Raw genomic sequence first — 13,321 nt, forward strand, 5'->3', positions numbered from 1 at the left:
AATTTTGTGCTTGGTGGATGATTTCTTTTCTGTAACAATGCCATCCATCCATTTTCTGAGCCACTTCTCCTCACTAGGGTCGTGGGCGTGCTGGAGCCTATCCCAGCTGTCATCGGGCAGGAGGCGGGGTACACCCTGAACTGGTTGCCAGCCAATCGCAGGGCACATGCAAACAAACAACATTCGCACTCACATTCACACCTACGGGCAATTTAGAGTCCCCAATTAATGCATGTTTTTGGGATGTGGGAGGAAACCGGAGTGCCTGGAGAAAACCCACGCAGGCACGGGGAGAACATGCAAACTCCACACAGGCAGGACCGGGGATTGAACCCCACTCCTCATAACTGTGAGGCTGACGCTCTAACCAGTCGTAACAATGCTTCTTGGAAATAATTCTTTAACAGTTGCAAAAACATTTTATTTCCCTTTTAAATGGTGCCACATTTTTAAGGACTATACATTTGTGGGATGAGCAGCAGGGCTGAGCATGTGGATTGCACTCAAGAAATATTTGCCAAATCTTCTCTGGCAATGCCAGATAGTTTATTTTGCTGTTGCCATTGACAGTTGTTTGGTGTTACGGTAACCATAACCCATATCCTAAGGTGTGGATTGGATGATTGATGTTTGAGAAAAACAAGACCTATTGGCAATTTAACAACATATTCATTTTACAATCAGGAGCCTGTGTAACGTGTGAAGAACTATACACAACCACAGTAGCCTGGCACAGCCTCCTCATGCTGGTCACCAGCCTGGTCATACACTGCTGTGTGTGGATGGCATCCTATTCCTCAAACAGCGTTTGTAGCAATTTAAATCATCCAAAGTGGCTGTGTTGTGAAGAGCGAGCTGGTCCAACAAGCGTTCAGTTGGGTTGAGGTCAGGACATTCCATCTCCTCCATTCCCAAATTCTGGAGGGAGTCCCTGAGAGAATTTGCTCTGTGGGTTTGTCATCGAGGAGGATAGAGTTAATTCCCAGACTGTGGGAATTGTTATTGTTTTATTAGGTTAATTGAAGACTAATTGTCTATAGGTGTGAATGGTTGTTTTTCTTCAATATCTACAGGGTCCTGCCAATGACTGCCGGACCCGGGGTGGCACAGCTCAGGTGGTAGATAAGCAACCTTATCCGTAGGTTGTGGGTACGATCATGAGCCCCAGAGACCATGTTGAAGTGTCATTCTGCATGATTCAGAAGCCCCAGTTGCTCCTGATGCTGCAGCATCAGGTGAATGAGATGTGTTAAAGTGCTTTGAAAACTTTGAAGGTAGAAAAGCGCTAATAATTAAATGATTTACTTCTTGTCCAAATCCACCTGGGATTGGCCTCTAGCTCACCTGTGAACAAGAGGTTGAAAACAGAAGTGCATGTTTCCAGACCGTGGGAGCATCCTCCTCACTCTGGTTAGTCCAGTTTGTCTCACAAGTCCCACATGCAGGCAAACAAGGATGACATAATGTAAGTAGCCCTCGTTTGGCGACGAGAGCTCTGGGAAAGTGAAGGATGCTGACTGGGCAAAACTGTCCAAAAAGATAAGATGCAAAACAAATTGCTGTCAAAGCTCCACATCAGCAGTGATATAAGAGGGAGAGGAGCTACAGAGAGAAACTTCTATTTTTGTTGTTCTTTTTAAGGGTTGACACTCACCATGAAGTACAGGACAGTGGTGATGTATACAGAAATTGGTTGCTTTGTGTCCTGCCTTTGCGGCTGGATCCTGGTCTGCTCCACCCTTCCCACAGAGTACTGGACTTTCTCTGAGGTGGGCAGCATTGTGCTGACCACCTCCAACTACTACTCCAACCTGTGGAGGGACTGCATCTCAGACACCACAGGGGTGTCCGATTGCAAAGACTACCCCTCCATGCTGGCCCTGCCTGGTACGATACTAACATTACATTATATACTGTATCTGTTTAGCACCTTCGGCAAATATTTGGCTCCAATTTTACCTCCATCGAGGCTTACTTATCACTTACCGTATTCTTAAACAATCCAATGATTAACCATGTTCATTTGTTGCAAGATGTACATTTTGCATTGGATCAAGATAAACCGTGATTTGATAATTTGTGAACCTACTTACACATACAGTAGCTACTTCTACTCTCATAGATTTGTCCATTTATCCATCCATTTTCTGTGCCGCTTATCCTCACTAGGGTCGCGGGTGTGCTGAAGGCTATCCCAGCTTTCTTCGGGCGAGTGGCGGGGTACACCCTGAATTGGTTGCCAGCCAATCGCAGGGCACATACAGTATAAACAAACAACCATTCGCACTGACATTCACACCTACGGGCAATTTCGAGTCTTCAATCAACCTACCATGCATGTTTTTGGGATGTGGAAGGAAACCGGTAACAAACTAGCACAGTATAATACAGTATATAGTTTACAATAGTACTACCACGGTAATACTATTATAGACTTTGATAACATACCAGGATCGTGTTTTATTTGTTTTACAAAAAATGTAAACTAATTACCTCCATGTTGCAGAAGCGCAACCTGCATTTATCACAAGAAAATATAAAAATATTTATATAACTTAGAATTATTATCCATCCATCCATCCATTTTCTGAGCCGCTTCTCCTCACTAGGGTCGCGGGCGTGCTGGAGCCTATCCCAGCTGTCATCGGGCAGGAGGCGGGGTACACCCTGAACTGGTTGCCAGCCAATCGCAGGGCACATCGAAACAAACAACCATTCGCACTCACAGTCATGCCTACGGGCAATTTAGAGTCTCCAATTAATGCATGTTTTTGGGATGTGGGAGGAAACCGGAGTGCCCGGAGAAAACCCACGCAGGCACGGGGAGAACATGCAAACTCCACACAGGCGGGGACGGGGATTGAACCCCGCACCTCAGAACTGTGAGGCTGACGCTCTAGAATTATTATATAATTTATATATAACTGTTAACTGTAAAGGAAAAATGTCAGTCAGTGAAATTATGCTGCATATCACTCACGTTTCCTTGCAGCTTTCCTGCATGCCTGCAGAGCATTGGCAGTCTGCGCCGTCATCACTGGCTTCTTTGGTGGCGTTCTCACTCTCATTGGCATGAAGTGCACCAAAATAGGTGGATCAGAGGTTGCAAATGCAAGAGTGACCTTTGCAGGCGGAATCACCTATCTCACCTCAGGTAAATTTGACTTTTGGCCAACTGGAAAAAGACTACTGACCTTTACAATTGGATTTCAGAAGAATGAAATATCTTTGTGCTAGGCTTCTGTGGCATAATCACTTACTCCTGGTGGGCCAACAGAGTCATCACAGAATTCCTCAACCCAAATTTCAGGGCACAAAAGTGAGTACGTCTGAAGAGAAAGATGAATACATTGGTGGGAGAAAAAAAGATCCACCATAATGCATTTACAACAATATTTAGATTTGAGCTTGGAGCTGCTGTTTTCATTGGCTGGGCGGGCTCCATCCTTTTGCTGTCTGGTGGGACTGTGCTCACTTACTTCTCTGGAAAAGAAGGTCTTCCATCAGGGTAAAAAAATAAATTAAAAAAAATCATTTTACCAAAATGTCCAGTTTTAAAAGGCTTTGTACTGATACAAATAATTTCTCATTTCTGGTCCAATATAGTTCCTCAAACCGGACACATAGACCAGCCACAGCCCGGACCAGAAAGACCTACATGCTGCCACCCACCTCATCCAGGGTCACTCTGAGGCCACCGCTGTTTTATGAGGGAAGGAAGAGTCGACCGAGCAGAGTGGCAACAAAGACAACTGGCACCTTCAGTAGGGAGGACTTTGTCTGAGCAAAAGGAGTATTATAAAGCGGACTTATATTGATAAAAGACCACACCGGTATTGGCCATTCTTCTTGCTAAACCACAAATGAGTTGCTTAATGTCAATTGACAGTCAATGTTTTTAAAAACAAGTTTACTTACGTCTAACATGAAAGTGTTGCCTCTTTATTGTAACACACCATGTTATTGATGAATGTTTCATAATGAGCTTATTGTCACTGTGCATTATTCGGAAATTACCTTCTTCAGACTTCTTACTGGCTAAAATAAATAAGGGTTATAGCCCCCCTTGTTCCTTTGGCATGACCTTAAGAGACTGCAAATGTCTCTTCAGGAAGGACATTTTTTCTTGTACAGTTAATAATCATTTACTATAAACACGACACTATGCTGCAGAGATACATGCTACTACAAACCCCAATTCCAATGAAGTTGTGACATTGTGTAAAACGTAAAAAAAAACAGAATACAGTGATTTGAAAATCCTTTTCAACCTACTGTATTCAATTGAATACACTACAAAGACAATATATTTAATGTTCAATGTTCAATTCAAGGCGGCACGGTGGCCGGCTAGTTAGAGCGTCAGCCTCACAGTACTGAGGACAGGGGTTCAATCCCCGGCCCCGCCTGTGTGGAGTTTGCATGTTCTCCCCGTGCCTGCGTGGGTTTTCTCCGGGCACTCCGGTTACCTCCCACATCCCAAAAACATGCATGAATTGGAGACTCTGAATTGCCCGTAGGTGTGATTGTGAGTGTGAATGGTTGTTTGTTTGAATGTGCCCTGCGATTGGCTGGCAACCAGTTCAGGATGTACCCCGCCTCCTGCCCGATGATAGCTGGGATAGGCTACAGCACGCCCGTGACCCTAGTGAGGAGAAGCGGCTCAGAAAATGGATGGATGGATGTTAAATTCAAACTGATGAATGTTATTGTTAAATTTCAAATATCTCTTCCTATTTTGAATTTGATGCCAGCAACAAAAGACTGAGAAAGTTGAGGAATTCTTGAAAAAAGGAAAAAGAAGAAAGAAAAAACACCCTTCTGGAACATTTCAGAGATGAACAGGTTCATTGGAAATATGGAGGTGAGGTGCAGGTCACTATATCTACAAATGCAAGTTAAAACTCTATCATTCAAAGCGAAAGCCATATATCAACAACACCCAGAAACGCCGCCGGCTTCTGTGAGCCCGAGCTAATCTGAGAGGGACATATGCAAAGTGGAAAACTGTATTGTAGTCTGACGGGTCCACGTTTCAAATTGTTTTGGGAAATCATGTTTGTCGTGTCCTGCGGGCTAAAGAGGAAAAGGACAATCCGGATTGTTATCAGCGCAAAGTTCAAATGCCATTTGATGGTATGGGGGTGTGTTAGTGCCCATGGAATGGGTAATTCTCACATATGTGAAGGCACAATTAATGCTGAAAGGTACATACAGGTTTTAGAGCAACATATGCTGCCATCCAAGCAACATCTTTTTCAGGGACATACCTGCTAATTTCAGCAAGGTAATGCCAAGCCACATTCTGTTACAATAGCATTTTCTTCATAGTAAAAGAGTGCAAGTACTAGATTCGCCTCCCAGCAGTCCAGACCTGTCTCCCATTGAAAATACACTTTGTGGCGCATTATTAAGCACAAAATAAGACAACGGTGACCTCCAACTGTAGAGCAACTGAAGTTGTACATCAAGCAAGAATGGGAAATAATTCCACCTACAAAGCTTCAACAATTAGTGTCCTCAGTTCCCAAATGCTTATTGAGTGTTGTTAAAAGGAAAGGTGGTAAACATGCCACTGTCCCAGCTTTGTTGGAACATGTTACAGGCATCAAATTCAAATTGAGTCAATATATGCAAAAAAAACAAGTTTATCAGTTTGAATATTAAATATCATGTCTTTGCACTTTATTACTGTACTTTTGCTGCTCACATCTTGTAGGTTTTATTATGTACTGTATGTCTTGTCCAAATGCATCTGCTGCAAATCAAATTGCCCTTTGATGGGACATTTAATAAAGTTACTGACATTAATTTGGGCGGCACGGTGGACGACTGGTTAGTACATCCGCCTCAGAGTTCTGAGGACCTGTGTTCAAATCCGGCCTTGCCTGTGTGGAGTTTGCATGTTCTCCCCGTGCCTGTGTGGGTTTTCTACGGGAACTCCGGTTTCCTCCCACATCCCAAAAACATGCATGGTAGGTTAATTGAAGACTCTAAATTGCCCGTAGGTGTGAATGTAAGTGCGAATGGTTGTTTGTTTATATGTGCCCTGTGATTGGCTGGCAACCAGTTCAGGGTATACCCCGCCTCTTACCCAAAGTTTGCTGGGATAGGCTCCAGCACGCCCGCAACCCGCGTGAGGATAAGCGGTTCAGAAAATGGATGGATGGATGACTACTTTGTAGTGTATGTATGTGTATGTGTGTATTCATTTAAAATAGGTTGAAAGGGATTTGCAAATCATTGTATTATTTTTATTTACGTTTTACACAACATCCCAAATTCATTGGAATTGGGGTTTGAAGTAAAATGAAAGAAGGCAGTTTGGACTGAGTTTTTTGGCACTTATGAGTCCAATTGTGAGCTACGTACATGCATTAAAATATTACACGCTGGATCTGTGGTACTGTACAGCAAAACACAACAGATACAACTTGAGCTTGACTGACTCAAGGGCACTGTGCAACAAGTTTTAAACCGACATAAAACAAATCTAGATCATTCCATCAAATGAAGAATGAGGTTTGACAATTTTGTTGCTGTAAAATAATTTTATTACACACGGGTTCCAAATGACAAAGCAGTACAACGGAAACTGAAAGCTTCGGTTTGTTGTATGTCATGTACGTTCATTGATTGGTGAAACGTTGACAAATACTTACATTGATACTAATTTCCATCCATCCATTTTCTGAGCCGCTTCTCCTCACTAGGGTCGCGGGCGTGCTGGAGCCTATCCCAGCTATCTTCGAGCGGGAGACGGGGTACACCCTGAACTGGTTGCCAACCAATCGCAGGGCACATACAAACAAACAACGATCCGCACTCACATTCACACCAACGGGCAATTTAGAGTCTCTAATTCATGCATGTTTTTGGGATGTGGGAGGAAACCGGAGTGCCCGGAGAAAACCCATGCAGACACGGGGAGAACATGCAAACTCCACACAGGCGCGGCCGGGGATTGAACCCCGGTCCTCAGAACTGTGAGGCTGACGCTCTAACCAGTCGTCCACAGTGCCGCCTGATTCAAATTTTAATCACAAATACAGAAGATGCTTTATTAAAACATGTCTGTTTTGCATTTCTTGACATCTGACAAGACACATCTGCCTCATAGTTCAAATCCCGACCCCACCTGTGTGGAGTTTGCATGTTCTCCCCGTGCCTGTGTGTTTTTTCTGCGGGCACTCCGGTTTCCTCCCACATCCCAAAAACATGCATGAATTGGAGACTCTAAATTGCCCGTAGGTGTGACTGTGAGTGCGAATGGTTGTCGGTCTCGCCCGAAGATAGCTTGGATAGGCTCCAGCACGCCCGCGACCCTGGTGAGGAGAAGCGGTATGGAAAATGGATGGATGGATGGACATCTGACAAGTCACTCCCAGGCACTTAGTGTCAGCAGTGTTGCAACATCTCCAACTCACTTTCTCTTTTATGTCTTTAGTTGTTTCTCTTTTATTGTAATTCTTTTCTTGGTCCAATATGCATTTTTGAAAAATAATGACACGATCAGACCAGTTTTCCCTCTTGTTTATGATTACAATGACATCCATGAGGAGCTACTCTTTTTTTCGCCTCTAACATGGAATCAGTGATGCAGAAAATACTGTGACCCTCAAATGTGCCAGCTCAGCAACCCCATACACCAGTTGACTAACATGCATGTAATATGATACTAATTCACTAATATGTTCCATACACACGCTATAGGCTTGAATTGCTTGTGCTGGGACCACTAATGATGACACAGGTTATATTAAGATATCAACTCGCAGGTTCTTACAGGTGTTCAGAAACTATAAAGGCTTCCTACCGCACCACTCATCAGTAGTACTGCCTTGCTCATTTCCCACATTCTGCCCTGCCCTTTTCTGTCCTCTCTCATTTTGTCCTAATGGTTAGTTGTTGCATGTCCTCACCGGGTGTGTCCCCCCCCCCACCGTCCACAAATTTGAACACGATTTGACTGTTGTAACGTTACTTGTGGTCAAATGTCTAACTACTGTTCTGCTGTGGTTCGCACCTTTATTCCCCTTGTCCATTCTGTCCCTCTATCTGTCTCCTAAATGCCTTTTCAATAAACATCAGAATAACCCCCAAAGAAATTAACAAACAAACAAGCAAAAAAAACAGCAGATCGAGTATTTCAAACTCCCCTGTTGCATAGCAAAACTACTCCAACACAAAAGGCATACAGATTCTGCATGGCCATGCAGCAGAACAGGACAGATTGGAGAGGAAAAAAAACAAACAAACAAAAAAAACCAAGGTAAACAAATACTGTGAATTTGTTAACCCACAATAATGTATGAGCTGCTATTAACCCTTGAGATCTTTAAACTACGTGAACGTTCAAGCTCCTAAGCACCAAAAATGCTTTACCTGCTCATAAAAAGTGTTAAAGTGACACTAAATATTTTTTGACTTACAGCACTTTATTTTGAACAACTTCAGATCTAACCGTAGATGTCAAGTTATTATTACTTTATTTAAAAAAAAATTTAAGAGCCAATGCCCTTTTTGTCAATGGAACCCCTGTTATTTTTATTGGTAGAAACATAAAATATGCAATATTCTCCCCCCTAAAACTACAAGGTAAAATAATAGTGATGAGGTTATTACAGCCTTAATGGATAGATAGATAGATGTTGTTAGATGTTGATAGACAGATAGCTAGATACTTGTGAGGGACATCAGATTGTTTTACCCAACCTAAGTAGGGAGATTGGGTCAGTAATTCATATCACCACTGATTTTGATGCATTATATTTGGAAATATGCCATTTTATTAAAAAACTCACAGTCAAGCTGTTAGGGACCCAATATGGACCTGCTCAAAAAGTGTTAAAGAATGAAGAAAGATTTTTTTTTAAAACTTTGAACTCAACTCTCAATTGCCCGTAGGTGTGAATGTGAATGGTTGTTTGGTTGTATGTGCCCTGCGATTGGCTGGCGACCGGGTCAGGGTGTACCCCACCTCTCGAAGTTTGAACTCTAAATATTTTTAACTGACATTACCATTGATATAAATAAATACATATATTTTAAATGCTTTTTTTTGTCGTTAACATGAATCCTACATATATATATATATATATATATATATATATATATACATACATACATATATACACACACACACAACCCCAATTCCAATGACGTTGGGACGTTGTGTTAAACATGACTAAAAACAGAATACAATGATTTGCAAATCATGTTCAACCTATATTTAATTGAATACACTACAAAGAAGATATTTAATGTTCAAACTGATCAACTTAATTGTTTTTAGCAAATAATCATTAATTTAGAATTTTATGGCTGCAACACATTCCAAATAAACTGGGACAGGGTCATGTTTACCACTGTGTTACATCACCTTTTCTTTGAACAACATTCAATAAACGTTTGGGAACTGAGGACACTAATTGTTGAAGCTTTGTAGGTGGAATTCTTTCCCATTCTTGCTTGATGAACAGGTTCAGCTGTTCAACAGTCCGGGGTCTCCGTTGTCGTATTTTACGCTTCACAATGCCCCACACATTTTCAGAGGGAGACAGGTCTGGACTCCAGGCAGGCCAGTCTAGTACCAGCACTCTTTTATTACTCTTTTCCTCTTTGGCCCGGAGGACACGAAGTCCACAATTTCCAAAAACAATTTGAAATGCGGAATCGTCGGACCACGCAACACTTTTCCACTTTGCATCAGTCTATCTGAGATGAGCTCGGGCCCAGAGAAGCCGGCGGCGTTTCTGGGTGTTGTTGATAAATGGCTTTTGCTTTGCATAGTATTTTCAAGTTGCACTTACGGATGTAGCACCAAAGTGTATTTACTGACATTGGTTTTCTGAAGTGTTCCTGAGCCAATGTGCTGATATCCTTTACACATTGATGTCGGTTTTTGATGCAGTGCCGCCTGAGGGATCGAAGGTCACAGGCATTCAATGTTGGTTTTCGGCCTTGCCGCTTACATGCAGTGATTTCTCCAGATTCTCTGAACCTTTTGATGATATTATGGACCGTAGATGATGAACTCCCTAAAGTCCTTGCAATTGTACGTTGAGGAACATTGTCCTTAAACTGTTCGAATATTTTCTCACGCACTTGTTCACAAAGAGGTGAACCTCGCCCCATCTTTGCTTGTGAATGACAGGAAGAAATGCAGGGAAGCTCCTTTTATACCAAATCATGGCACCTACCTGTTCCCAATTAGCCTGTTCACCTGTGGGATGTTCCAAACAGGTGTTTGATGAGCATTCCTCAACTTTCTCAGTCTTTTTTGCCACCTGTACCAGCTTTTTTGGAACGTGTTGCAGCCATAAAATTCTAAGTTAATGATTATTTGCTAAAAACAATAACGTTTATCAGTTTGAAGATTAAATATCTTGTCTTTGTAGTGTATTAAATTAAATATAGGTTGAACATGATTTGCAAATCACTGTATTCTGTTTTTATTTATGTTTAACACAACGTCCCAACTTCATTGGAATTGGGATTGTATACACACGCAAACACATCTATACACACACACACACACAACAGCTAAAATAAGTATTTAACACGTCACCATTTTTCTCATTAAACTTATTTGCAAAGGTGGTATTGACATGAAAATTTCACCAGCTGTTGGGGGAAAACCAAGTAACCCATAAAACAAAAAAAGTAGAACAAATAAAGTCAGAAATTAAGGTGTGTATTAATGTGAAACGACAAAGGGAAAAAGTATTGAACATGCCAACTGGTATTTATTTCATACTTTGAACAAAAGCCTTTGTTTGCAATGATAGCTTCAAGACGCCCCCTTGTATGGAGAAACTAGTTGCATGCATTGCTCGGGTGTGATTTTGGCCCATTCCTCCACACAAGCAGTCTTCAAATCTTGAAGATTCCGTGGGCTTCTTTTATGGACCTTGAGTTTCAGTTCTTGCCATAGATTTTCGATTGGATTCAAGTCAGGTGATTGGCTGGGCCATTCCAGCAGCTTTATTTTTTTTCTTTGAAACCAATTGAGTTTCCTTGGCAGTATGTTTTGGGTCATTGTCCTGCCATCACCCTCGTTTCATTTTCATCACCTCGTAGATGGCAGCAGATTTTTGTCAAGAATGTCTCAGTACATTTGCCCATTCATCCTTCTTTCAATGTGAAATTTACCAGTACCATTTGCTGAAAAGCAACCTCACACCATAATGTCCCCACCTCCGAACTTCACTGTTGGTATGTTTTTAGGGTGATGTGCAGTGCCATGGTGATGTGCATGATTGCATCCAAATTCAATTTTGCTCTCATCAGTCAGGACTATATATATATATATATATACTGGCTTGTCCAAATGAATTAAATATAGGTTGAACATGATTTGCAAATCATTGTATTCTGTTTTTATTTATGTTTAACACAACATCCCAACTTCATTGGAATTGGGGTTGTATTTAGTGAGAAAATGTATACTACTGAAATACTTATTTCTGCCGCTGTGTGTGTGTATACACACACGTAATACTGTCACACCTCATCCTTCCCTCTCAAGACAAAGGGAAGTAACTCAACCATCCAGACCCCCATTGGGTACAACAACCAAAAGACAGAAGGTCTAAACTAACTTAATTAGCAATAGCGTGATAAGTTGGTCAAGTCACAAACTGGTGGATCAAAGAGAATATGTCCCTTTTGAAGAGTCCGTTATCAACTACAACGAGACCCGGATAAAGGGTCTCCTCGGTTACTTAACAGTAAACGCCTGTGTGGAGTTTGCATGTTCTCCCCGTGCCTGCGTGGGTTTTCTCCGGGCAATCCTGTTTCCTCCCACATCCCAAAAACATGCATTAATTGGAGACTCTAAATTGCCCGTAGGTGTGAATGTGAGTGCGGATAGTTGTTTGTTTGTATGTGCCCTGCGATTGGGTGGCAACCAGTTCAGGCTGTACCCTGCCTCCTGCCCGATGACAGCTGGGATAGGCTCCAGCACGTCCGCGACCCTAGTGAGGAGAAGCGGCTCAGAAAATGGATGGATGGATGGATAAATTAAGCAATCTGGAAGATTCTGAAGAGTACAATAAGGCAAAATCAACAAATTTTCTTCATGCAGAAAAACATTTATTACAAGTTTAAGATTAAAATAAATTTTGCCTAATTTCTTTGCTTTGTTTTGGCCTCCAACTTGAGCCAGGCCCATCTCCACCTGCACCTGATGCCTGCTTCAAGCTGTGCCACATGAATAGCATCCTCCTCTTTAAGCACTCATTCTGGAAAAGAATTGACTAAAATCATTGTTTGACTTCATTCTTCACTATTACCAACTTCAAAGGCTAATCCCAAATGTATCCTCCAGGAAAATCCATCCATCTATCCATTTTACATACAGCTTTACTCACTAAAGTCGCGGGCGTGGAGGAGCCTATCCCAGCTCTCTTCGGACGAGAGGCGGGGTACAACCTGAAATGATCGCCAGCCAATCGCAGGGCTCATATAAACAAACAACCATTCGCACTCACATTCACACGGGCAATTTAGAGTCTTCAATCAACCTACCATGCATGTTTGTGGGATGTGGGAGGAAACCGGAGTACCCAGAGAAAACCCACACAGGCACGGGGAGAACATGCAAACTCCACACAGGCAGTGCCATGAATTGAACCCTGGTCCTCAGAGCTGTGAGGCAGATGTGCTAACCAGTCATCCACTGTGCCCTCCAGGAAAATATTAAGACCAAGATTTTTCTGTTTTTATTGGCCATTTCTGAATTTGAAGTTAGTTCATTCTGTGTTGTGACATAATGGCCTAACATCACTCCATTGCCTAATACATTTAACATTAACATCCGTACACGAATTAGATAATTATAGGCACGTTTCCTGATTAATACAAGATGTACTAGCGTAACAGCTCTGGTCGCCGATGTTATGTGTGCGTCGCGGTTCCGCTGGGACCGCAACCAGGGCCACAACCTGAAGCAACTCAACGCGAAAATACAAAAGACCAGTGCAACAAATACGACACTGGCTGATCTGATGAGCAAAAATGTTACTTAAACATATGAGTAGCAATAGAGGATGTCCGCTCCAGAGGTGGGTAGAGTAGCCAAATATTGTACTCAAGTAGGAGTACTGTTACTTGAAAATAATGTGACTCAAGTAAAAAGTAGTCCTCCAAAAAAATACTTTAGAGTAAAAAGTACACAGTGAAATAATTACTCAAGTCCTGAGTAAATAGCACAAAAAAAAAATACAAAAGAAAATGTGTATTCGCAAGTTAGAAGTTAGCTGAAATATCCACGTTTGGGCAGACAGTGCCAGACAAATACATGAAAGCTGTTGTTTTT

General features: G+C 42.0%; 1 protein-coding gene across 3 annotated transcripts; it reads left to right on the top strand.

Annotated features, from left to right (window-relative positions):
• Positions 1-1,159: 1,159 nt before the first annotated feature.
• cldn10d (claudin 10d) lies at positions 1,160-5,811 on the top strand. 3 transcript variants are annotated; one of them, XM_061796603.1, is made up of 5 exons: positions 1,160-1,887; positions 2,993-3,154; positions 3,278-3,319; positions 3,401-3,508; positions 3,607-5,811. In XM_061796603.1, the coding sequence occupies exons 1-5, from the start codon at positions 1,656-1,658 to the stop codon at positions 3,690-3,692; spliced, it is 630 nt and encodes a 209-aa protein (XP_061652587.1). In that variant the 5' UTR covers positions 1,160-1,655; the 3' UTR covers positions 3,693-5,811. The 3 variants fall into 3 exon arrangements, with proteins under 3 accessions (XP_061652587.1, XP_061652569.1, XP_061652577.1); XM_061796585.1 differs by having other exon boundaries at positions 1,198-1,887; positions 3,238-3,319; XM_061796593.1 differs by lacking the exon at positions 1,160-1,887 and adding an exon at positions 1,894-2,882 and having other exon boundaries at positions 3,238-3,319.
• The last annotated feature ends 7,510 nt before the right edge of the window (positions 5,812-13,321 follow it).

The sequence above is a fragment of the Phyllopteryx taeniolatus genome, chromosome 1, assembly GCF_024500385.1.
Source record: "Phyllopteryx taeniolatus isolate TA_2022b chromosome 1, UOR_Ptae_1.2, whole genome shotgun sequence".
NCBI lineage: Eukaryota > Metazoa > Chordata > Actinopteri > Syngnathiformes > Syngnathidae > Phyllopteryx > Phyllopteryx taeniolatus.